At 43.6% G+C, this 23422-nt stretch overlaps 1 protein-coding gene across 1 annotated transcript; it reads left to right on the forward strand.

The window, feature by feature from the left end:
* The first annotated feature begins 2641 nt into the window (after positions 1–2641).
* ACTR6 (actin related protein 6) lies at positions 2642–21384 on the forward strand. The gene is made up of 11 exons (XM_005305247.5): positions 2642–2936; positions 6134–6251; positions 7890–7958; positions 9429–9552; positions 12475–12610; positions 12693–12749; positions 13985–14083; positions 14272–14350; positions 17307–17478; positions 18589–18727; positions 20223–21384. Exons 1-11 carry the CDS (start codon positions 2869–2871, stop codon positions 20350–20352), a joined length of 1191 nt encoding a protein of 396 aa, XP_005305304.1. The 5' UTR covers positions 2642–2868; the 3' UTR covers positions 20353–21384.
* Positions 21385–23422: the final 2038 nt, after the last annotated feature.

The following is a 23422-nucleotide window of genomic DNA, read 5'->3' on the forward strand; positions in this document are numbered from 1 at the left end:
TGCCAGCCTGGCTGATTGCACCCCCAAGGGCCGGAGTTATCCTGCCCCAGGACAAGCTGTGGCTGCGCTGCCGGCTCAGCCTGGCAGACACAGTCACCTCCCATCAGGGCCGGGTATTGTGGCTGGGGGTTAGGGTGTGGGAGAGTAGGTGGGTCTGGGGGGGTGCTGTGCAGTGAGGGGTGGGAAGATCTGTGTGTGTTGGGGCACTGGGAAGTGTGCAGGGATCTGGGTGGGGCACTGTGCAGTTGTGGCAGTGGGGCGGTGGGGGGCACTGGGCAGTGAGGGAATCTGCAGGGGGGCTCTGGGCGGGGAGGGGCAGGGCACTGTGCAGTTGTCGGAGGTCTGTGGGGGGTCTACAGCTAGGGGGCACTGGGCAGTGAGAGGATCTGGGGGGGTTCAGAGTGGTCTGTGGGAGGGCACTGGGCATGGGGGTTTGTGGGGGTCTTTTCACGTATTCACACACAAAAACGTGAAACAGTGCGCCTCAATTGACCAATAGAGATCAATTTGGCACATTAGCCAGGAGGAAGCAGACCGTGAGTGTTTTTGACCACAAACCCCATCCCTCCTAATTCGCAACCCCATGGACCAGTGACAGGTGCATGAGCAGACAAGTCATTGGAAATAAGGAAGGCGGAAGCCAGTGGAAAAAATGGAAGGGGCCACTCTGGTATGACCTTGGGCTCAGGGGCATGCTAGCCAGGAGGAAGCAGATCGATGAAAGGGGCCACTCTGGTCTCACCTTGGGCTCAGGGGCATGCTCCGTACCCCCAAAGCTTACCTCCCTTTTCACGGACTCACACACAAATACGTGAAACAGCGCGCCTCAATCGTACAATAGATCAATTTGTCACATTAGCCAGGAGGAAGCAGATCGACCAAAGGGGCCACTCTGGTATCACCCTTGGGGTCATGGGCCCGCCCCGAAGGGGAAGAAGCATGATGGGAGCACAGGGCCGGGATGGCCAGTGTGCGTCTGGCAGCTCCCGGTTTGTAAACAGTGCCATTGTACTGGGCTAGGTGGAGCAGGATTGTTCCTGCCGTGCCATGACCCATCTCCCATTGCCCCCGGCCAGCCCGTCGCTCTGAGGACTCTGCCCCCCATGCCCCATGTCCCCATTTCCCCCCTGGGGGACCACAAATATGTTTAGCACCAGGCCCACAAAAAGTTAATCCATCCCTTTTTGGGGTGCAGGCTCTGGGATGGAGTTGGGGTGCAGGAGGGTTGCAGGCTATAGGTAGTTTGGGTAGTTTGAGTGAGGGGTGCAGGCTCTGACCTGGGGCATGGGATTGGGGTACAGGAGGGGGTGCAGACATGTGGGCTCTGGGAGGGAGTTAGCAACTCAGCACGTTATATAAGAGAAATGAACTGCAGTGATTTCATATAGGCATAGAAACTGATAGAAGACACTTTTACATATTCAAAATGTGAGAGGCAGAGTTGGAGGGAGGGGGTGTCTGTACAATATTTCACCGCATTCAGTCTCCTGGCTGGATCAGTAACGTAGCCGTGTACAGGGCTGCCCAGAGGATTCAGGGGGCCTGGGTCAAAGCAATTTTGGGGGCCCCTTCCATAAAAACAGTTGCAATACTATAGTAACATGTATTTTGAAATGTAAAAAATAACCAGTGACATACATTCAAAAATTAATTTGTAATAATTTGAAAATACACGAAATACATTATTTAAAAACATTCAATGCTTTAATGGGATGTATACATTTGCAATTACATAATGGGCTGTTGCTGGGTGATGGTGATGGTTAGGATGGGGTCGGGGGGGGGGCCCACACCTTACCATGGCGCTTACCCCCTCTCCTGGAGCCTCAGTGTGCTGCGACCAGGAGCGGCCCCGGACCGCGTTGGAGCCACCGCGCTGCAGTGCGCCAGGGCCGCTCCCGGACGCGGCACGCTGAGACACCGGGGGAAGACGGAGGCGGGGGCAGCCTCCGACATATTCGTGGGGGCCCCTGCAGAAAATTGCCCCACTTGGCCCCCCCCGTCTGGGCGGCCCTGGCCCTGCAACACTTGTATAGGATAGAGAGGAGCTGCGTTGATTAATCTTTGACAGGCTAGGAATTGGAGGCCTGTGCCTTTAAGACCCCAGCCCCAGGAACCCGCCCCCTGCTCCGAGGCTGACATGCAGCGTCCCTGTGAGAACAACAAAAACAGCCTCTGCCCCCCCCACACCCCTAGATTAGCGAGCACAGTGTGTGGCTCATCCCACGGGGTCACTGTTCCCCCCCCCTCCCCCTCCCTAAACGGGGGTTTTGTACCCGCACGGGGTCTGGCAGTGTCACCCCTCCCCCGCTTAACCCCGGCTCTCACCCCCCACCACCGATTTTTGCCCTTCAGCCCCTCTTCTGCCGCTAGCTACAGTAGCTTGAACCCCCCAGGCCAGTAAAATTCTGCCCCCTGCTCAGACCCTGACAGCCCCCCCGCTGCGATTTGCCCCCTTAATACTTTTAAACCCCCCCAAAGAGGAGGGAGCAAATCGTTAGCAGAAGTAAGGGCAGAGAGAGGGCAGAGAGAGGGCAGTGGCTACAACGAAGGTTACTGAGCATGCTCAGTTGGACTGAGCATGCTCAGTACACCCAAAATAGCAAAACGGGAGCAGAGCATTTTGTGGGGCTACACCGGTCCTCTCAGGCCTTTGCCTCCAGTGTCATGGCTGAAAGCCGAGGGCGGGACTGAACACTACGTGTGATCAGCCCTCTCGCGCCGTGCGCGCTGCGTCCCCGGGACTCGCCCGGAGTCCTCCCCCTCCCCATCATGCAGCGCGCACACGTCCCGCCGCTCAGACTCTATGGTAAGCACAGATGAGTTGCTCGCCGAGGAGGTGGAGGCGGGGCTAGGGCCGGAAGGAAGATGGCGACGCTGGTGCTGGATAACGGCGCCTATAATGCCAAGATCGGCTACAGCCACGCGCACGTCAGGTGAGGCCCCCGCACCCGCCGAGAGCCCGGTCCCTGTGCGGCTTCCCTGCGGTGCTCGGCGCCACGCACGGTAGAGAGCCGCCGCCGCCGGGTCCCTGCTCCCGCGAGAGCCCGTGAGGCGGCCCGCGCCGCTCAGGCTCCGTTGGTTTATCGGCTCTAGCTCCGAAAGGTGGCGAGGCGGCTCCTGCTGCAGGCCCGGCCCCGCATGGGGAGTCTGTGAGCCCGTTACATCCAGCCCCGCCCCGGTCCTGCCGCTGCGCTGGTGGCTGCGGACATGCCGCCTCCCCGGAGTTAAGCGCGATAGGTGCGATTTTGGAGTAAAACTGAGCCTGACTCACGGTCGGGGAACAGTCCCCAGGCTCCCCACATCCCAGCCGCTGAGATTTGTGTTTCCCGGTGGCCCCACCCCGCCCGCCTTCCCCAAAGCCCTGCCCCCTCCCTCGAGACTCCCCGCTCCCTGCTCTTTGCCCTTCCCCAGCTGCCAAACAGCTGATCGGAGACCCTGCCCCCAAATAGCTGTGGCTGGTGGGTGCTGAGCCAGTGCTGTGTCAGGACTAATTTTACCTAGAAAGTGCTGTGACCGTTGGGGCTCCTGCTGTCAGCCGGTCCTTAGTCTACCTCTGGTGCCCGGACCGCCTGCTGTCAGCGTGACAACAGGAGCCACAGCCACTTGGTTGGGGGAGTCCCTGTGAGGTGAGGCGCCTGCCGTCAGCCTGCCCCGGGACAGGGCGGACTGACAGCAGGAGCTCCGTCCACCATGTGGTGAGGCTCCCGCTGTCAGCCTGCCCTGATTGGTGCTCCCGTTGTCAGCCAACCAGGGATGACAGCAGGAGCTACAGCCACCCGGGGCTCCCGCTGTCAACCAGCCCTGGTTGATTGAAGCTCCCCAATGTCAGCCTGGGAAGTGAGAGAGAGGACCCCACTGTAGCCTCCCCAGGCCTGGGGAGGGAAAAGAACCCAAAGAGGAGCAGGGGTCAGGCTGGGAGGGTTGAATTATGACCTGGTGGCTTCAGGGGTGCTGAAGTGAGATGGGTATGGGCTGATGAGGTTGGAGGGCTGTATTAATGGTGGTTCTGAACAGGTGGGGTGAGTGATGGGAAGGTGAACTGAGGGCAGTGAGGGTTGATTGGTTAGGGGGGCTGATCTAATGGGGTGGTGGTGATGGGGGCTGGGAGGTTGAATTGAAGTGAGGTGGGTTGGGTGGGGACAGGATTAATTGCTGGGCAGGAGAGGGATATGTGGGGGTGAGAGCTCCTGCAGCAGGGGCCAAAATCACTTTATCCAATACATGTGGGAGAGTGGGTAACACTACTAATTGTCACCTGCACACACCCTGGGGATGGGTAGGGGGAGTTCAAAAATCAAGAGACTCACCTAAAAACATAATGTAAACTTAAAAAAAAAAACCCTCATGATTTTCAGGCTAATCTCATTATTTTTGAGGGTTCAACTCATGATTTTTGATCTTGTGAAGTTGGCAATACTGCTGCTGCCTGCATTGCAAGGGGAACAAGTGCTGCGGGTGGGGCAGCCCAGGAGCAGGAAGGCTAGGGTGACCAGGTGTCCGGTTTTTGAGCGGAACACGTGGTTGAAAAGGGACCCTGGCAGCTCTGGTCAGCACAGCCAACCACGCTGCTAAAAATCTGGTTGGTAGTGCTGTAGAGCTAAGGCAGGCTCGTCCCTACCTGTCCTGGGGCACCGCGTTGTGCCCCAGAAGCGGCCAGCAGGTCCGGCTCCTGGGGAGGGGGGGCGCACAGGGCTCCACTCGCTGCACCCGCCCCGAGCACCAGATCGGTCAGTGGGAACTGGGGGGCGGTCCCTGCTGGGAAGTGCAGCGCACACTGTGGAGCCTCCTGCCTCCCCCTTCCCCCACTTAGGAGCCGGACCTGCTGGCCACTTCCAGGGCGCAGCGCGGTGCCCCAGGACAGGCAGGCAGCCTGCCTTAGCCCTGCTGCGCTGCTGACCAGGAGCCACCGGAGGTAAACCTGTGCCCCAACTCTGAGCCCTGCCCCAAACCCAGAGCCCCTCCTATACCCCAAAACCCTCATCCCTGGCCCCACCCCAGAGCCCACACCCCAGAGCCCTCACCCCCTTGCCCCCCAGCCCAGAGCTCCCCCCCACACACTCCGAATCGCTCGGCCCCACCCCCCAGCCTGGAGCCTCCTCTTGCACCCCAGAGCCCACACCCCCAGCTGGAGCCCTCACCCCCTCCACGCCCCAATTCCCTGCCCCAGCCCGGAGCCCCCACCCAAACTCTGAACCCCTCATTTCTGGCCCCACCCCACAGCCTGCACCCCCATTTAGCGCCCTCATCCCCTCCCACACCCCAACCCCCTGCCCCAGCCCAGTGAAAGTGAGTGAGGGGGAGAGTGAGCCACTGAGTCGGGGGGGGGGATGTAGTGAATGGGGGGCGGGGCCTTGGGGAAGAGGTGGGGCTAGGGTGTTCGGTTTTGAGCCAATAGGAAGTTGGCAACCCTAGGGAAGGCTGAGGTAATTTTCAAAGTGGGGGGGCTCCCTTCTGCTTAGATTTTACACAAAGTGTAGCAACAGTATTCTCATCCCGGTACCAGAGAGCTGCACCGGCAAAGCTTCAGTTAGTTAACCCTGAACCTTGCCAACTAAAACATATCTTCCAGAAAAAGGCATCCTGCTTTGAAGACATCAGGAGATGGACATTCCACCATTTCCTTGGCAGTTTGTTCCAATGGTTAATCACCCACGCTGTTTTAAAAAAAAAAAAAAAAAAAAAAAAAGTGGGGGGAATTTTTATTTCTAATTTGATTTCTTTCTTGCTTTAACTTCATGTTATTGATTATGGTCCTTATCTTATAGCCTTAAGTGATCTTTTCATGTATCCTAGGCCCAGACCATTTAGTGTTGGGCAACTGTCTCAGGCCAGTTTGCAACCAAAAAAATGTGATTGTTAAGGAAAATGTTCTTAACCTGTGGTTGGAAGTTTCTGTAATTTCTTTTAGCACTTTACTGTTTGATTCTGAATGTTGAGTCATTGGCAAGACAATAAAACAATCTTCTGGTTTTGCAGTAACCAGGGTAACCGCTACTTTCTAAAAAATACGGTCACAGAATATTATGGAAAAGGAAGTATTTATGGAATTGATGTGAAAATGCATAATATGATTTTTTTTAATTTCATATATGATATGATGTACAGGAAAACATTCTTAACTTTTTTTCAGTGTTATTCCCAACTGCCAGTTTAGATCAAAAACAGCACGTTTGAAAACTTTTACAGCCAATCAACTGGATGAAATTAAAGATCCCTCCGGACTCTTTTACATTCTCCCTTTTCAAAAGGTAATTAAGATGCTTTATAGATTTAGCAATGCAGTCTATTACAGGCTGTGGGTTAAGGGTCTATTATAGTCTATTACAGGTGGTGGGTTGGTCCTGGGGCTGGTTTTGTTCAACATCTTTATTAATGGCCTGGATGATGCGATTAATTGTACCCTCAGCAAGTTCGCAGATGACACTAAGCTTGTGGGGAGAGGTAGATATGCTGGAGGGTAGGGACAGGGTCCAGATTGACCTAGACAAATTGGAGGATTGGGCCAAAAGAAATCTGATGAGGTTCAACAAAGACAAGTGCAGAGTCCTGTACTTAGGACGGAAGAATCCCATGCACTGCTACAGACTAGGGACCGAATGGCTAGGCAGCAGTTCTACAGAAAAGGACCTAGGGGTTACAGTGGACGAGAAGCTGGATATGAGTCAGCAGTGCGCCCTTGTTACCAAGAAGGCCAACGACATATTGGGCTGTATTAGCAGGAGCATTGCCAGCAGATCGAGGGAAGTGATTATTCCCCTCTATTCGGCACTGATGAGGCCACACCTGGATTATTGCGTCCAGTTTTGGTCCCCCCACTACAGAAGGGATGTGGACAAATTAGAGAGAGTCCAGCGGAGGGCAACAAAAATTATTAGAGGGCTGAGTCACATGAGTTATGAAGAAAGGCTGAGGGAACTGGGGTTATTTAGTCTGCAGAAGAGAAGAGTGAGGGGGGATTTGATAGCAGCCTTCAACTACGTGAAGGGGGGTTCCGAAGAGGATGGAGCTAGGCTGTTCTCAATGGTGGCAGATGACAGAACAAGAAGCAATGGTCTCAAGTTACAATGGGGGAGGTCTAGGTTGAATATTAGGAAACACTATTTCACTAGGAGGGTAGTGAAACACTGGAATGGGTTACCTAGAGAGGTGGTCGAATCTCAATCATCGAATATCAGAGTTGGAAGGAACCTTAGGAGGTCATCTCGTCCAACCCCCTGCTCGAAGCAGGACCAATCCCCAGACAGATTTTTGCCACAGATCCCTAAATGGCCCCCTCAAGGATTGAACTCACAACCCTGGGTTTAGCAGGCCAATGCTCAAATGGCCCGGCTTGACAAAGCCTTGGCTAGGATGGTTTAGTTGGTGTTGGTCCTGCTTTGAGCTGGGGATTGGACTAGATGACCTCCTGAGGTCTCTTCCAACCCTAATATTCTATGAATGTTTGTTTAATATATGCAATATGCTACAACTGTAGAGGCATAAACAATATTTAAAACAAACTTCAGATACAGCAGTGTAACTTCAGTATCAAGTCTGAAGTGTGGCTTCCATAACCTACAACCAGATACTGATTTAGGAAGCATGATTCATATTATGGTAAACTTACTATGCAATAATTTAAACTAAATGATAGGGAACAACAGAGGTACAATATCACTTATCTTTGGATCTTCTTGCTTGTAGCTGCACAACATTTACCCATTTAAATAGGTTTGGAAGGGCTTCCATAATCTTAAAGAAGAAGCTCTTATTTCTGAATTTTGTTAGGTTATCAGTCCATCTAACAATTACTGATGGAAGCCTGAAATTCTGCAGATGTGGAGTAGTTAATAAATATGCAATGTTGTCTTATAAATAATGTCTTTTTTCCCCCCAAACTTCCATAGGGTTACTTGGTGAACTGGGATGTTCAGAGACAGGTTTGGGATTACCTTTTTGGAAAGGAAATGTATCAGGTAACTAAAACACTTAAGAAACAAAAATCTATGAATACAGATTTAAAACAATTACTAGAAGTAATACAAAAATACTCCAAATCATGGATATAATGGTGAATTCACCAATTTATGAATTTTGCAGGAGTATTCAACAAAGACTGGCATCTAAAATTTAGGAAATTGCGTTACCTATGATTTTCAACTCTGTTCACTCAGGCCATGACTTTGCAAACTAGAGCCCATGTTTAACTTTATTCACACAAGTAGTTTTGGTGACTTGAGTAGGACTAGTCACCTGAGTAAAGATAAACATGTGTTTGCAAGATTGGCGCTTCAGATAGTAAAAGTTACTTAATAATTGTTTTCATAGACTTAATTAGTATAACTTATTTGAAGAACCAGGTTTTATTGCATGAAGGAGACAGTTACAGAAGTGGAAGAAGGGCTGAGATTTACATTGTGACAGTCTTGTGGGATCAAGTAGTCATTTTCTGCATAAATTTCTCATTTTTATAATGAATAAGTTGAATTTATAAAGTGTATTAATAGAATATTATTTTGCTTACCTCACCAATATGGTTTAGCATGAAAAGAGCGTTGGCGGCTTTAGCCTTAAATTTTTTTCATAAGAAATAAATATGATGGTGTTAACTTATAAAGCTGGTCTTTACAATAATTTAAAGGGAACATGTTGGGAGCCAAAATAACTCCTCAAAATATCTCTTTGTATAGATTTGGGTGGGGAAATTGGGCTGGTTTAAGATTTTAAACTATTGGGTTCATTAAAGAAACTCGTTATTGCCGTGGTTTTGGTACTGGTTTGCAGAATGAGCACCAAAGAAAGGAACTGTTGACCTGTGTGTTCTAGTTCCCATTGAGTCCCATTATGGTGAAAACACCTTAGTGAAGGCCTGTTTTAGAAAGTCTGACAACTGAGTACGTGCAAAAAGAGCAGGGATGAAATCCTGGCCTTACTGAAGTCAGTGTGAGTTTTGCCGTTGACTTCACTGGGGCCAGGATATTACCCAGGTTACTAGAAGAGCCAAGCTTCTATACAAGTGGCAGAGTTCTGAAGAGAAATTCTCTTCTGTAGTTAGTAGGACTAGGGTAAAGTTTCTTGTATACACGTTAAATATTCTTTTATTATTACCCATTGAAGTGTAGAGGAAAGATAAAGGGATAGGTTGTTCTTAAGAGCCACAACATTAAAAATAGGGGCATAGGTCAGGGAAATGAAGGAATTCTATTCTGTCCTGAAAAATGTTAACACATTGTGTGGTGTAGCAGTGACGGTGCACATACTGTTGCTTGTTAATTTTTTTTCCCCATAACCCATGTGCCACAAGTAGCTGGTAGCACTGATATCTATAATAGGCCTGGGGGCAATTTTATACAGCATGGTGGTTGTTACATACCAAAAAATGTAAGTAATATGGATAGTGGTTACTAAAATGTTGTTTGGGAACAGAACTTTATTTTTTCTCCTAGGTGGACTTTGTAGATACAAATATTATTATTACTGAACCTTATTTTAACTTCAGTTCAATACAAGACTCTATGAATGAAATTTTATTTGAAGAATATCAATTTCAAGCAGTTCTTAGAGTAAATGGTGAGTATATATTTTGTTGCTCTGCATTAATGTGCTCCAGGCTAACTTCCCAATTTAAAAATAATGTGCCAAGGAAATTACTTCATTTCTTTCCCTGACTCTATAGAGTAGTATGTAACTTTTTATTTCTCTAACCTATATTCAATTGTGCATACACATCTAATGTTTCTTCTGTATTTCTCTATATTTATAATAATTTAGTGTGAGGATTCTGATATGTAACCGCAAGAAACACAAAGTGAAATGGGGGGAAATCAGTGTAGGCAGAAAGTCACTTTTGTCTTGAAGCTCCTTTCTGTCAAGGTTCTGTTTTTAAGTTGGCTTCTGATGACAGGAATGTTTGAGACTTCTTGAAATGAGGTAGTATGTGAAAGAGACTGCACTACTACTTGTTTCTTGGCTATATTTGTATGGAGTTTCTGACAGTTCTCATTCACTTTTTGAAGTGGCCCATAAAATATAGTGCTACAATACATCCTATATAATACATCCTATTCTGCAGAACACATGGAATTAGTGACATGAATCATCATACAGTGCCCTTTCTGATGATGATATAAAAGTAGGGGAGGGATGACTTTTCAGTGCATGTGGGGAGGGTCTTTGCAAGCTCTTCAGTCACGTTTTAGATGAACTCTAAACAAATTTCAGTAGTGGTAGTGTTATGCTGAAATTACAGGAAAGATGTGTTGGTTTCTTTTTTTAAAACTGGCCTTGAAATAATAGTCATCATCTATCTTAGATTTAAACATATAAAATAATTTTTTTACCTTTTTCTGGGGAATGTTTTATAGTCGCAATTTTCTTTGTTTTTGAAAAATATTTCAAAAATTCAAGTCACTGAACATAGACTTAATATAAACTATTCATGTGAATTTTTTATTACACATTGGACACAGTGGGCCTGATCATGCTTTTATTGATATAAATGGGAGCAGAATATATAAATGGGCCCTGTGTTTGTATGTTTCCTCTTTGGAAGTACAGTAGAACCTCAGAATTATGAACATCTTGGGAATGAAAGTTGTTCATAATTCTGAAATGTTTGTAACTCTGAACAAAATGTTATGGGTGTTCTTTCAAAAGTGTACAACTGAACATTGACTTAATACAGCTTTGAAACTTACTATACAGAAGAAAAATGCTGCCTTTAATTTAAATGAAACAAACACAGAAACAGTTTTCTTACCTTATCAAATTTTTTTTAAACTTGCCACTTTTTTTTTAGTCGTTTATGTTTAACACAATACTGTACTGTATTTGCCTTTATTTGGGGGGGTAGGGTCTTTGCTGCCTGATTGCATACTTCCGGTTCCAAATAAGTTGTGTGGTGGACTGGTCAGTTCGTAACTCTGGTGTTCGTAACTCTGAGGTTCTACTGTACTTTTTAAGGTGTATATATACTAAGGAAAATTATGGTTCAAAAGACAGTCTTTCTCATAAAGATAACTTCAGGTTATGATGCACTCCGTTGTCTTTTTTTAAAAGCTTCTTTAATCCATTTGTGAGTTTGTAAAGTTTCTTGCTCCTATAGTTCTACAGAATACCCAGCATAATTAGAATTAGAGTGGATTCTCTTTCTTTTCAGGGATATTGTGTCTGTTTGTGATGTTTATAGCCAAAACTAAGAAATCAGTGCAGCTATAATTTATAATTAAAGGGGCACAAAGTTAATATTCACACGAGTGTAACTAGAAAGCTGGTGGAGAAGGAGAACTATTTCCCTTTTTCCAGTTTGTTTTACCCAGTATTTAAATTCCTCTGAGACTGTCAAATCACAAATACCCAATGGAGACTTAGGGGACGGGCAGCGTGGTTCCTCAAACCACTTTTAATTCCTCTTTTTTTTGAAAATGTCATCTTGAGATTGTCAGTTCTTTCAAGTGGGAAAAATATTATTTTGTTTTGCATGCTCTCAAATGGATTTCTTTACATGTACTTTAACAAGGGAATGCAGTGGAACTGTTAAGAGCTTTAAACAAGATCTTAAAATGCCAAATGGAATACCACAATTAAAAGATGACATAGAGATGTATTTCCTTATCTTGATGTTTTTTAGTTTAAATAAATGCAAAGAAGAATCTTTTTGTATACATAGTGAAGAGCATTTGTAATCTCACTTTTTCAGAATTTTTTTAGATTAATGAAGTAAATAATTATAATGTTCAAATACTAGCTCTAACTGAAAATGTAGCTTCTTGGTCGAGGAGTATGTGTGGAAAGCTGTATAACTGTTGTACAACAAGCATTTTAAAAGGTATGCTTCCCTTCCAACATCCCCCCCTTGAGTTTGTGTAGTGTTTCTATTAGAATTGTTGTCACATTCCACTCCAGCAGTGACTGTATTTCAATGCCTGATTAAGTTACTCTTTTATATATAGTACTGTGGGAATGAAAGAGGTTATATAATTGGTCAAAAATAACCTGAAAATTGACTAGCTAGACAAATTGAGACTAGAAAAATGACATACATTTTTAACAGTGAGGTAATTAACCATTAGAACAATTTACCAAATGTGGTGGTGGATTCTCCATCACGGACAACCTTTCTATCAAGGTTTGATCTTTTTCTAAAAGATATGCTCTAAGAATTATTTTGGGGAAGTTCTGACAGGAGGTCAGACTAGATGATCAAAACGGTCCCTTTTGGCCTTGGAATCTATGAATCACCTGGGCACACTGCAAAATCCATCTACTTGGGCTTTGGGGAAGGACAGAGCTGAATAAAGTCTGTTCTCTTGAGAGAAGGTGGGGTATTATGTTTGATTAATTTTGGCTGTGGGTGAAATTATGCTGCTGGAGCTATTCTGTATTGAGTTACCGAAGATCTGCCAAAGGCACCTAAAATATGGGATAGGTACTATATCTATTTAGATATATTTTAGATTTATATAAATATGGGTTGGCATTTTTGTGTTTCAGCTGGGGCTCTCAGTGCACATAGATATTTCCGGGACAATCCATCCGAGCTATGTTGTATCATTGTGGACAGTGGCTACTCCTTTACACATATTGTACCTTACTGCAGAAGTAAAAAGAAGAAAGAGGCAATTATTAGGTAAATTGCCTTATTTCTTTACAGGTGGCTTTTTTGATATGTCTGAAGCGAATAATGACAGAAAATATTTATTTCTTTTTAGGATTAATGTTGGAGGAAAGCTCTTAACCAATCATCTAAAGGAGATAATCTCTTACAGGTAAAATTGTGCTAACTGTAGACACTTGAGGCCTGGTTAGAAGCCAATTAAAGTTAACGGACGTCTTTTAATTAAATTAAGTTTAGGATTAAGCCCTCTTTGAGGAAGAGGAAAGCCTGTAAAATGACATCTTGAGCTTCAGCTACCATTTTAACACCTTAAGACTCTAGTTTAGTAAAGTACTTAAAGCAGTTGCATAATATTAAGAATGTCAGTAGTCCCATTCACTGGGATTTCTTGTGTGCTTCAAGTTACACATATGCTTAAGTACCTTACAGAATCAGGCCCTATGACATTTTTTTTGAAATGTCATTATAGTAATAAAGCTGTAGCCAGATTTCCACTTGACCGATAAGATGGCACAGCTCTGAGAAATTGACAGTTTAATTCCACCTGAACAGTGAGTAGAACTCACTAAGGCAGTGTTTGCAGGAAGGTTCTAGCTGGGTCGTGGGGCCCTACGTAAACATACACTTCCCCAGCCCAGTGTGGAGGAGATGCCCTGGGAGGAAGGGGTGCAGTCAGTGAGTGAGCCTACTTTGCAGTCACCCCATAGCGGTGGCTTTTGTCCCACTGGGCTGGGCCTGACTCCCCATTCTGGGTGTTGCGACCAGGCGCATGGGGTTGCAGTGCCACTCAGGTCTGGCTCAGCTGTCCCTCATCCATAACACTCGCTCAAATACCAATTGGCCTGGCAATCCGGAGTGTAGCACAGTCCCACAAGGCAGGAGCTGATGCTGCAGAGTGTGTGTGGCAGGCTCATTCTCTAACCTCTCCTCTTTTGGCGTCTCTCTTCCGCACTGGGTAGGGATTAGGGTTATGGTGATGAGGTGGAGATGTTTATATATAATGGTGAGTCACAAAAAAAGACAAAAGGCGGTTGGTGAGTCACCTTAGTAAAAAGTTTGGGAACCCCTGCACTAAGGCTCGCATCCTGTATTGGGATCCCCTATAATTGACCCTGTGCAGGCATCTTTGCTAGCAGAACCGGATGCAAGATTGTGGCCACAGTTCTTAGTGTTGACGGCTTTACGTTGTTTGAATTAAAGAGTAAAAATACTCTCTAATTTTTAGATGTCAAAACTGCTTATATATAAGTTAATGTAAACCTCGACATATTAAAATGTCAACTTCTTGCAATTTGAAAACTGTAAGAACTGATCAATAGTGAAAAAGAATAATTATAAATGTATGTTCAGGATGATCTGTTTTCTAACTTTTTTATTTTTTTATAGGCAGCTACACGTTATGGATGAAACTCATGTAATTAATCAAGTGAAAGAAGATGTATGTTATGTATCTCAGGATTTTTACAAAGATATGGAGATTGCTAAGTAAGTTTACTATCTTGCCAAATTTGAAAGGAGGTAGTTCCAAATAATCTAATTGTGTAGAGCCAAATACTACCATCCTTATTCAGGCAAAACTCCCCCTTAAGTGAAAGAGACTCTTACCTGAGTACGGCCTCCAGGATTTGGCATATTTTAGCTATGTTCTATTCTAAGTTTGTTGTCTTTTCCAGGTTGAAAGGGGAAGAAAATACAGTAATGATAGACTATGTTTTGCCAGACTTCAGCACAATCAAAAAAGGGTTTTGTAAGGTAATTATTGCTGACAGCCTTTTCTGGAATACTCTCTTTTCTTGATCTTCCTTGGTAGTGAGTGGATTTTTTTTTTTTTTTTGATACTGACTGGTAATATTTTCTGCGTTAGGAATTAATTGGTAAAATTTTCAAAAAAAAAAATTTTGTGACATAAGGGTTCAAGTTTAACTAATTTTCAAAGTCACATAGGTATTCCGAGATATTTTATCCAACATCTGAAAATCAGCTATAATACCATAGGCTCAGTATCTCAATCTAGCCCTGTATTTCTCATTCCAGTGTAAAATATGAAGTATGTTATGTCCTAATTTTGATCACCTTCTCAAAACTCTCTTACCTGTTGCTTGTTATATGGTTATAATTAAGGCTATGATTTAGTCACAGGTATTTTAGTAAAAGTCATGGAGAGGTCACGAGCAATAAACAAAAAGTTACAGCTCCTGACTTGTCCATGACTTGCACTATATAAATACTGCTAATTAAAATTTAGGTGCTTGGGGCAGGGACTCCCACCGCTGCTTCTCCAGGGGACGGGGCGCCCTGGGGCCTGGCCCCGGACCAGCTGCTCGGGGCCAGCTGACCAGTGGCCGGTATGGCTGGTCTCAGGGCTGCCTCAGCTGCTCAGGTGGCCCTGGGGTCAGCCACGCCGGCCACTGCAGAAGTCACAGAGGTCACAGATTACGTGATTTTTCCAGTACCTCCGTGACCTCCCTGAAAGACTTGCAGCCTTAGCTATAATTAGGCGTGGCAGAATTTGATTTTCATTTTTTTTCTGATATGATTTTTAATAATACTTTTCAATTTTTAACTTTTTATTTTTGCAGTTGGGGTTAAGGCAGTGCTGACAGGAGGGCTGCACAGGGCTCCCTGTGCAGCCAAAGGGCCCAAGACACCAGAGCGCAAGGTGCGGGGGAAGCTGTGGTCGGCCTGGCCTGATGGAGCAGGGACTCCTGCCCAGAACTATAAGCAGGAGGATGAGGCTCTGGCTGTGTGGGAGACCGCCCCACTGCTCTGTAGTTCCTGCCCACACTCCTGGCTGGTGAGTGAGCAAGTGGGGCTATGACAGTGGAGCTGCAGAGGGCTTGCTGCACAGCTGTGGAGCCAGTGACATTGGATCCCTGCAGGCACATGGTGTAGGGAAGGCTCCTGGTGGGGCATAGCGGACACCCTTGCACAGGGCTTCAAGGAGGAGGACATGTCCCTGGCCGCAGCGGAGGCCATCTGCTATTGAATGGCTCCTTCCTGGGGACGGAGCCATTCAGCATCAGGGTGACCTCCCCTGTGGCTGGGGATGACAACAACTCCTCCCCCTTCCTCCTCCTTGCAGTCCTGGCTGGGCATCTCTGCTATGTGGAGCCAGGACCACAGTTTTCCCTGAACCTTGTGCCTGCAAGGATCCCGTGTCACTGGCCCCACTCACTCACCAGGCAGGAACTGCTCCCCAGCAGCCGCCAGCTCATCATACTCCTTGCAGCCCTAGCCAGGGGTCTCTGCTCCATTAAGCCAGGACAACTGCACCCTCCCACGCACCTTGAGCATGCCGGGATCGGGTCTCACCGGCCCCACTGCTGTGCAGGGAACCCTCTGCAGTTCTGCTGTCATGGCCCTCCTCCCTCACTCCCATGATAGTGGAGCTGCAGAGGACTCCCTGCATGATCGTGGGTCCAGTGTGGGGAAGACTGTAGTCCTGGCAGGGCAGAGCAGACTCCCAGTTTGTAAGTGAGAGGGGTCCCTTCACTGCCCCAGAAGCCATTCAGCAGCTGTGTGGCCTCCCACACAGCTGGGGGCTTGGCCTCCTCCTCCTTGCGGTCGTTGTGGCTAGGAGCCTCTGCTCTGCCTAGCCAGGACTGCAGCCTCACCATTGCACGTTGTGCCTGCAGGAATCAGGTGTCACCAGCCTTGAGACAGCACAGGGAACCCACTCACTCACTCCTATTACAGCAGGGCTGCAAAAGGCTCTCCTCATGGCTAGTGACAACTGATCTTTGCAGGCACCTCAACTATTAGTGACTATTTTTTTTGTTGATTTCAGTGTATCAGTTGAAATGATGTTTGCTGATAGTTATCAATTTTAAAATCGAATGCTGCCAAGCCTAGTTAAATTACAGCAAAGGAAGTTATATTTAATAGCTCTATATCAAAGTGTAGTCATAAGGCACAATTCTGATTCTGGAATCTTTCAGCTGTTTTCACATGCTATCCTGAGAAGTTTTGCTACTTCCTGGAACTCAGACACTTACGTTATAGTCAATAAGTGTTGTGGATAAATTTTATTAGCATGGTTACCAATAGAAATTGCGATAATTAAGAATGGGATACTGTCTTCCATTATAGTTTCCTGTTTCTTTTGTTAATAACTCACCTTTTGGAGCTGAAATTTTCCATGCCTGTATTCCATCCTAAGGCAATATATTTTTTGCAAGGATCAAATATCTTTTTTGAGTTACAAGGGTAAAAAAATATTCTCCTGCTAGAATAACACAAATCCAATACTCAGACTTCTAAAAATTGCTTATTGGTAAAAGTGTCATTTAGAGAAGTAGGGTAAAATTTTCAAAAGTACTTAAGTGTGCACTAATCTTGCATAGGCAAAACTGCAGGTGTCAGTGCAGAGGCTGGAATGGGGCTCCTTCAAAAATGCAGCACCAAAATGTTTTCATATGCTATTCAAGTTGACACCACTGTCTACTCAGTATGGCAGTAAAAAGTAAACATTGGACACAATTCTCATGCTTAAAGACTATAGAGTAAGGGATTACAAAGCATTCTGGAACAGATGTCAGCTCCCTAAGACTTGTGCATGATACGTGACTTAATATATAGAAGATACTTCCTTCAAAACATCCATAACAGGTAAATAATATGTAAACAATGAGATCAGATAAACTTGTTACTCTTGTGTGTGTTCTTCCCTTTTTAAGACGTAGTTATCATTCATGTCTGCCTAATTTAGCCAAGGGAAGAAATGGTGTTAAGTGGAAAATACAAGACTGGGGAACAAATACTTCGTCTAGCAAACGAGAGATTTGCTGTTCCAGAAATTATCTTCCATCCTTCAGATATTGGCATTCAAGAAATGGGAATTCCTGAAGCCATTGTTTATTCAATTCAGAACTTGCCTGAAGGTATAGTGGTAGCAATGTTTTGAAATGTATTCTTGAAGTCTGAATATTTTTGTTAGAATCCAAAGTGTATCAGAAGCCTAGCATACTTTATGTGCCAGGCATTAAGGAACTAAAATTGATTAAAAGTGCAACAGTTTTAACTCCTTGTGAATGTCAGTTACTCCAGAGGTCTTTTGCAGTTTCCTTTAATATTTCCTGTTGTGGAAATGCTTGCTTACTCTGGTAAACTGATTGGTTTCTATTTGTGCTTCAGATAAAGTATAACAGTATGGATGGAAACCTCATGAGTTCATTTTCCAGTACAAAACACAACCACATTGAATTCTTTCCTCTGAGGATGGAATCCTCATGACTGCACTTGAACTTAATTTCATTTTTATTTTAAAATGTCTTTTAGTGTTGGGAGAGGAGGGAATTCATGCTGGCCACAATATGCTGGCAAATGAGGCCACTGAATCTTAAAAATGAAAACTAATCACCCTTCTGGCTGTGTTGTATTCTGTGGAAGTAACAATTATAACATGTGCATTGTCCTATTACTAGGTATGTAGATACATTTCTAATGAATATGGCCAAACTTCCGCAGGGGAAAATTTTCATGACTATGTGGTGTCACTTCACAGCTGTAGCATCAGAGCCACAAAACTACATTCATTCTAAAAATATGAAAATTAAAATCTCTTGTACGTTGATACTATTGCTTTCCCCTAAATAGGGCTGTTTGAGAGCATTCATGAAATCCAACATTTTTAAATAACTTTCTAAAAGACAAATTTTGAAAGCCACACAAACTGGAGGGACACTAATGAAAGTTTTCTTATTTAAAAAGGGTGCCGTTCATCAAATTCACCTGTCACACAAGAAAACCAGTTTCACACTTGTGATTATCAGTTAATTAGTGGAGCCTCTTGGTATGTGCACATCCTATGGCTTACAGTTATCCATGAAATACCCTTTATCTAAATATAACCAGTATGTATTTAATATATTTAAAACATTATCTAAAGTATTTAAAAACATTAGTTTTAATTCTTGTCCACTTTAACTTACTGTTCATGAAGAAATTGGAGAATCTTAAGCTAAATACATCTATTTTGGTTTTGTTTAAAGAAATGCAGCCTCACTTCTTCAAGAATATTGTTCTGACTGGGGGAAATACCCTTTTCCCAGGCTTCAGGGATCGAGTCTACTCTGAAGTTCGATGCCTCACTCCAACTGATTATGACGTTTCTGTTGTTCTGCCAGAAAAGTAAGTCCTAAACAATATAAATAAAAATGCATCTATTTTACTGTTTGGTTCTCCTAACAGAATAGAAATTGTAAAGTAGGATTCCTTCTGCCAATTAAATATGCTTGTCTGTGTCATCTTTATATTCCATCATTTAACTTAATCTGTTCAAGTGGCCCAAAACTGGACCGGAAGGATGTTGTAACTCAGTACTTAAAGTGCATTTGCAGAGCTATATTGTGCTTGCTGCAATCCTGCAGACACTTACACGTGTGCTTAAGTTTACTTCTGTGAGCAGTTCCATTGAAATTAATGAAACCATTCACAGCAGCAAAGTTAACCAGTTGTTGCATATGTGTTTGCGAGATCAGAGGGATTATTTTCACATCTCTTATTCTGAAGAATTCCTGAGTATTATAAACATTATACATACCATATCACTGATACCTGCAGCACTTCTGGGATTTGGAGAGTAGCAGCGGGGTGGATCACTGACAGTGTCAGGAGTGCCAGGACAGATATTCACCTTTCTTAAAATTATTATGGAATCATTAATGTCTATGCAGAGTAGCGAGAATGTAGGTTCAAAGTCTAATCCTAAAGACTCCCCCACCAAATAAATACGTTGTATGGGAATTTTATCTACTGTGGAAGGATGGAAGACTGGACAGTCCAGCTCAAATTTGAACCAAATGCTTAGACCACTGTATCATACCCGCTGGCTCCAAACCAGTTTTGTTAGTACAAGCCATTCACCTTTGAAGAATAACTTAATCAGATTTTTTTTTTTTTAGTTAGCCTTGTAAATGTGAAGCGTGATTGATATATATCTATCTATCAATATATATGTATATATATACACAATATGGCCTCTTTGAGGAACCTCAAAACATGATAATCAAATAACTGGTACATGCCTCATGTAATAAAACAGTTTTAAACTGAAGCCTCTGTATTTCTGCTAAACCTATGATCACTCTTCTATATAGATCTGTGATCTAGCTATATAAAGTTTCTTCTGTTTAATAGAAATCCTGCTCTTGCTGTCATCTCATAAGTTCTGATACCAATTCACCACCATTCTTTGGCCCAATTAAGTTGTTCTGATTTCCTTAAATGGACACTGTCATTTTGAAAATATAACTTGGGTGAGGTATAGCACAAATGATGAACTTGTAAAAGTTTTCATCAAATATTTGTTGCTGAAGCTCAATGCAGGACTCACTTACCATTCCTAAAAAATACATGGTTACCAATTTAAAATTTTCATAAACCCACTAAAAAGATCTGGAATACTCTGAGCCAGGCCCCCCTTGCATCTTTCTAGTGGATGCCGTTTTTCAGCAGATTGTCCTAATGTATAGGCATAATGTCTTGTTTTATATTTTATTAATGGCTGTGGCTAATTTCTAAACAAAAACCCTAAAATGATGGTCTCACTTTTTCAAATTACTACATAATTGGAAGTATTTAAAACTAACTTGTGTGGTAACTTTTTTTTTCTCCCCCCCCCCAGCCCTATTACTTATTCTTGGGAAGGTGGAAAGTTGATTTCTGAAAACGATGATTTTGAGGATATGGTAGTAACTAGAGAAGATTATGAAGAAAATGGACACTGTATTTGTGAAGAGAAATTTGATATTTAAGTGGCACATTTGGAGACATAGTGATACTCCACTATTTCACTTTGAATGGAACTTATTTGAACTACAAACTATTTTATGTAAATTAGAACTGTGTTCTAACTTTCTTTCCTATAATTAGGAATGTACAATGAATTAGTGTAAATAACTTTATTTTCAGATTTTAAACTACACTGAAGACTAATATGTTATATATTGGTCTTTGTCATTTTATCTTATTGTATTCCATCCTTACTAAAAATTTTCAATAATTGTGTTATTTTACTTTAAAAAAAGTGAATTACCTATTAATGGCATGAAAAAATATTTGAAGATTAGTGTAAAACAATTGTATAGAAATTAAGCGTTAGTCTAAACTTTATTTTCTCTTCCAACATGAATGCTATTGTCTTTTTACTGAAATAGTATGCAGAATAATTTGCATCAAATACTCTTTAACCTGGAGCTCATTTTAACATGTCCTGGGAGAAAAAAATCCTATAAAAGGCTTACTCTGACTTCTTGTAATTATCTCAATGAATGGTTAAACAGTGGTTAAACTCAAAGTGTAATTATTCCAGTGTGGAATGTATCCCAACTTTCTGAATACTTTTCTTTTTTATAAGTTTAGGCTAAATCTATACAACAGAGATTACCCCTTTGCACAGCTCCCACACACAGTTTGAAAAAAACCCAATTAAGTCTCCAGATTAACTTCTTTGTTAGCCTTCCAGCACTGACTCTAACTCTGCCCTTTATTTTGAGTACTGGACTCACATTTGAATATGAAATGATTAAAAAAAAAAAAGTTAGTTGTATATAGTACACCAACATCTCACGTCTCTATTTTAATCCTTGTCCTTCCGTACTTTCCCCCTTTGTTCTCCTTTGCTGCTGCACTTAATTTAGATAGTAAACCTTCAGATATAGACCCGTCAAGTGCCATTAATATCTGTTATATATGTATTAAAATTAAACGTACTTCCAATTGGCCTTTGGAAAACATCTTAATCTAATTTTCTCATGTAATAAATAATTTAATTAATATGAAATGTATATCCTGTTTCCTTTTTTTTTTTTATAAAGAAAAACTGCCTGGGCTAGGCTACACCTTTGCATTTCGCATGCATGGTAGCATTCTTTCCTTGCCCCATCTCTCGAGTATTGTATGTACCGGAAAGGAAGAGGATCCTTGGTTACTCAACAAAATGTGTGTGACTTTACAACAAAATTCTAGAAGTGATTTATGGAACAATCTGGTAATGGTAGAATTAGATAATTTGGAGTGAGTTCTACTAATTTAATTCTATGTAAAGAACATAAATGTCACTAAGCTGGACTCTGTCTTCAGAGAGAGATGGTCCATTTGAGGTGGTGAAAGGGTTGGCTGGCTGTTGGTGGAAATGAGGTGGCAGAGTTTTAAGACTGGAGTGGAGGGGAAAGAGTGAGAAGAAGAAAAGGTAGAGTTTTATTTTGAATTGAAGATATATTTACCATTGAAATAAACTGACGTTGAAGGCCAGGGCATAGGCAGTTGTGAGCCAGATCTAATGCTGCAGCAGTCAGCATGAATGCTGGACACAAACCCGGAAAGGCACAGCACTAACAAGTCCAGGGCAGTTCTCCCTACTTCTCACGAGGCTTGAAACAGCCAAGCACCCACGTGGGGTGCAGAAGGTGCGAACCACAGCAGCCATGCTAGGCCTGGATGGTTATTCCATCTCCATCTGCTGCACAGGGAGCTGCTGTTCGTTTCTCACCCATGGTACCGGCTGCTGGGCAGGTAAAAGGGAAGTAACTAAATGATTCAAGAGAGCTCTGAGTAGCATCAACTATGATTAATGAATTAAGTGACAAGGCACTATGAATGATTAGCCAGTGAGGCTAGATCAGTTAGCAAAAAAAATCAAATGGGTAGGAATCACAGATGGTCATATAAGCATTCAAAAAATTAGACTACATCAATTACAAGGAAGCATGTGGCTACCACTCAATGACAGACAATTGCAAATAGATGGATTGACAAGGCAAGCAAACCTAAAGTCCAGAAGAGTCAGCCAAGAACTATAACGTAGGGAGAGGAGCAGGGGTTAAGTGACAGTGATTTCCTATCAAAATTAAAAAGTCTTAAAGTATTGATACAAAGGCCAGAATTTCATATTTGATGCACTGCCTCTGGGTGGCAAAATATTTTTTGGCTCTTGACCCTTTAAAGGGAGGGGGCAGGGCTCCCCAGAAGATGGAAATCACGTAGCAGAGCAACTCCTGGGCCACTAGCTGGGGCTGAAGATCTGGGTTAGGTGTCTACATGCTCCGTAGAGTTTCATTGTGCCTTCATTCAGAATTGCAACTTTATAGAAGTTGTAGCTAATGCTATTTAAGAGCAGGCACTTAGGGACAAAACAATGGCAAAACGAGTAGCAAAACCTCTATTTCCCAAAGGAAAGTGGGAATCTAGGCAGGAACATTAGATTCCATTTTAAAGTCTCTTCCACAGCTCCATTTTGTGTGCAACCTAAGACTTCATTCAGTTCTGAATTAACAAATCTGGTTACAAGGTGAAGGTTAAACTCTGCATGTGAGAATACTTTCTTCTACCAAGTAGTTAGAGAACACAGTCTCACTTAAGATCTTAAAAATGGTACATACACTAGATATTTGAAATTTTAAAGTTTGTAGTTTGTGGATATCTGGTATGATCTGCATTTGTAAGCTGATAATGTCAGGAGCAGAAATGAGTTTTAGCTGAGACTTTTAAAAATTAGGAAATGTAAAGATACTGTTTCCATAGCAATAGGTACGCAGCCCTCTTGCTAGCAGCAGAACATTATCCATCACTAAGGCTAAGTTTTTGTCATGGATATTTTTAGTAAAAGTTATGGACCGGTCATGAGAAATTAACAAAAATTCATGGCACCCTGTGACCTGTCCCTGACGTTCACTAAAAATATCCCTGACAAAAGGGATAGGTGAGTTCAGCACTCACTGCTGCTGGGACTCCCAGGTCCCCCACAAATGTGGTGCGTGGGAGCTCTTGAGTCCCCCTGCCCCTGGGGCGGGGCTGCTGCGGGGGTCCCCTTGCCTGAGCAGCTGG

The sequence above is a fragment of the Chrysemys picta genome, chromosome 1, assembly GCF_011386835.1.
Source record: "Chrysemys picta bellii isolate R12L10 chromosome 1, ASM1138683v2, whole genome shotgun sequence".
NCBI classification, from domain to species: Eukaryota; Metazoa; Chordata; order Testudines; family Emydidae; genus Chrysemys; species Chrysemys picta.

Excerpts from the sequence above, each read along its gene's own strand:
- ACTR6 (XM_005305247.5), top strand. The coding sequence starts at position 2,869 with ATGGCGACGCTGGTGCTGGATAACGGCGCCTATAATGCCAAGATCGGC. Across the intron at positions 9,553-12,474 it reads AGCAGTTCTTAGAGTAAATG|CTGGGGCTCTCAGTGCACAT; the intron begins GTGAGTATATAT and ends TTTGTGTTTCAG. Across the intron at positions 14,084-14,271 it reads AAAGATATGGAGATTGCTAA|GTTGAAAGGGGAAGAAAATA; the intron begins GTAAGTTTACTA and ends TGTCTTTTCCAG.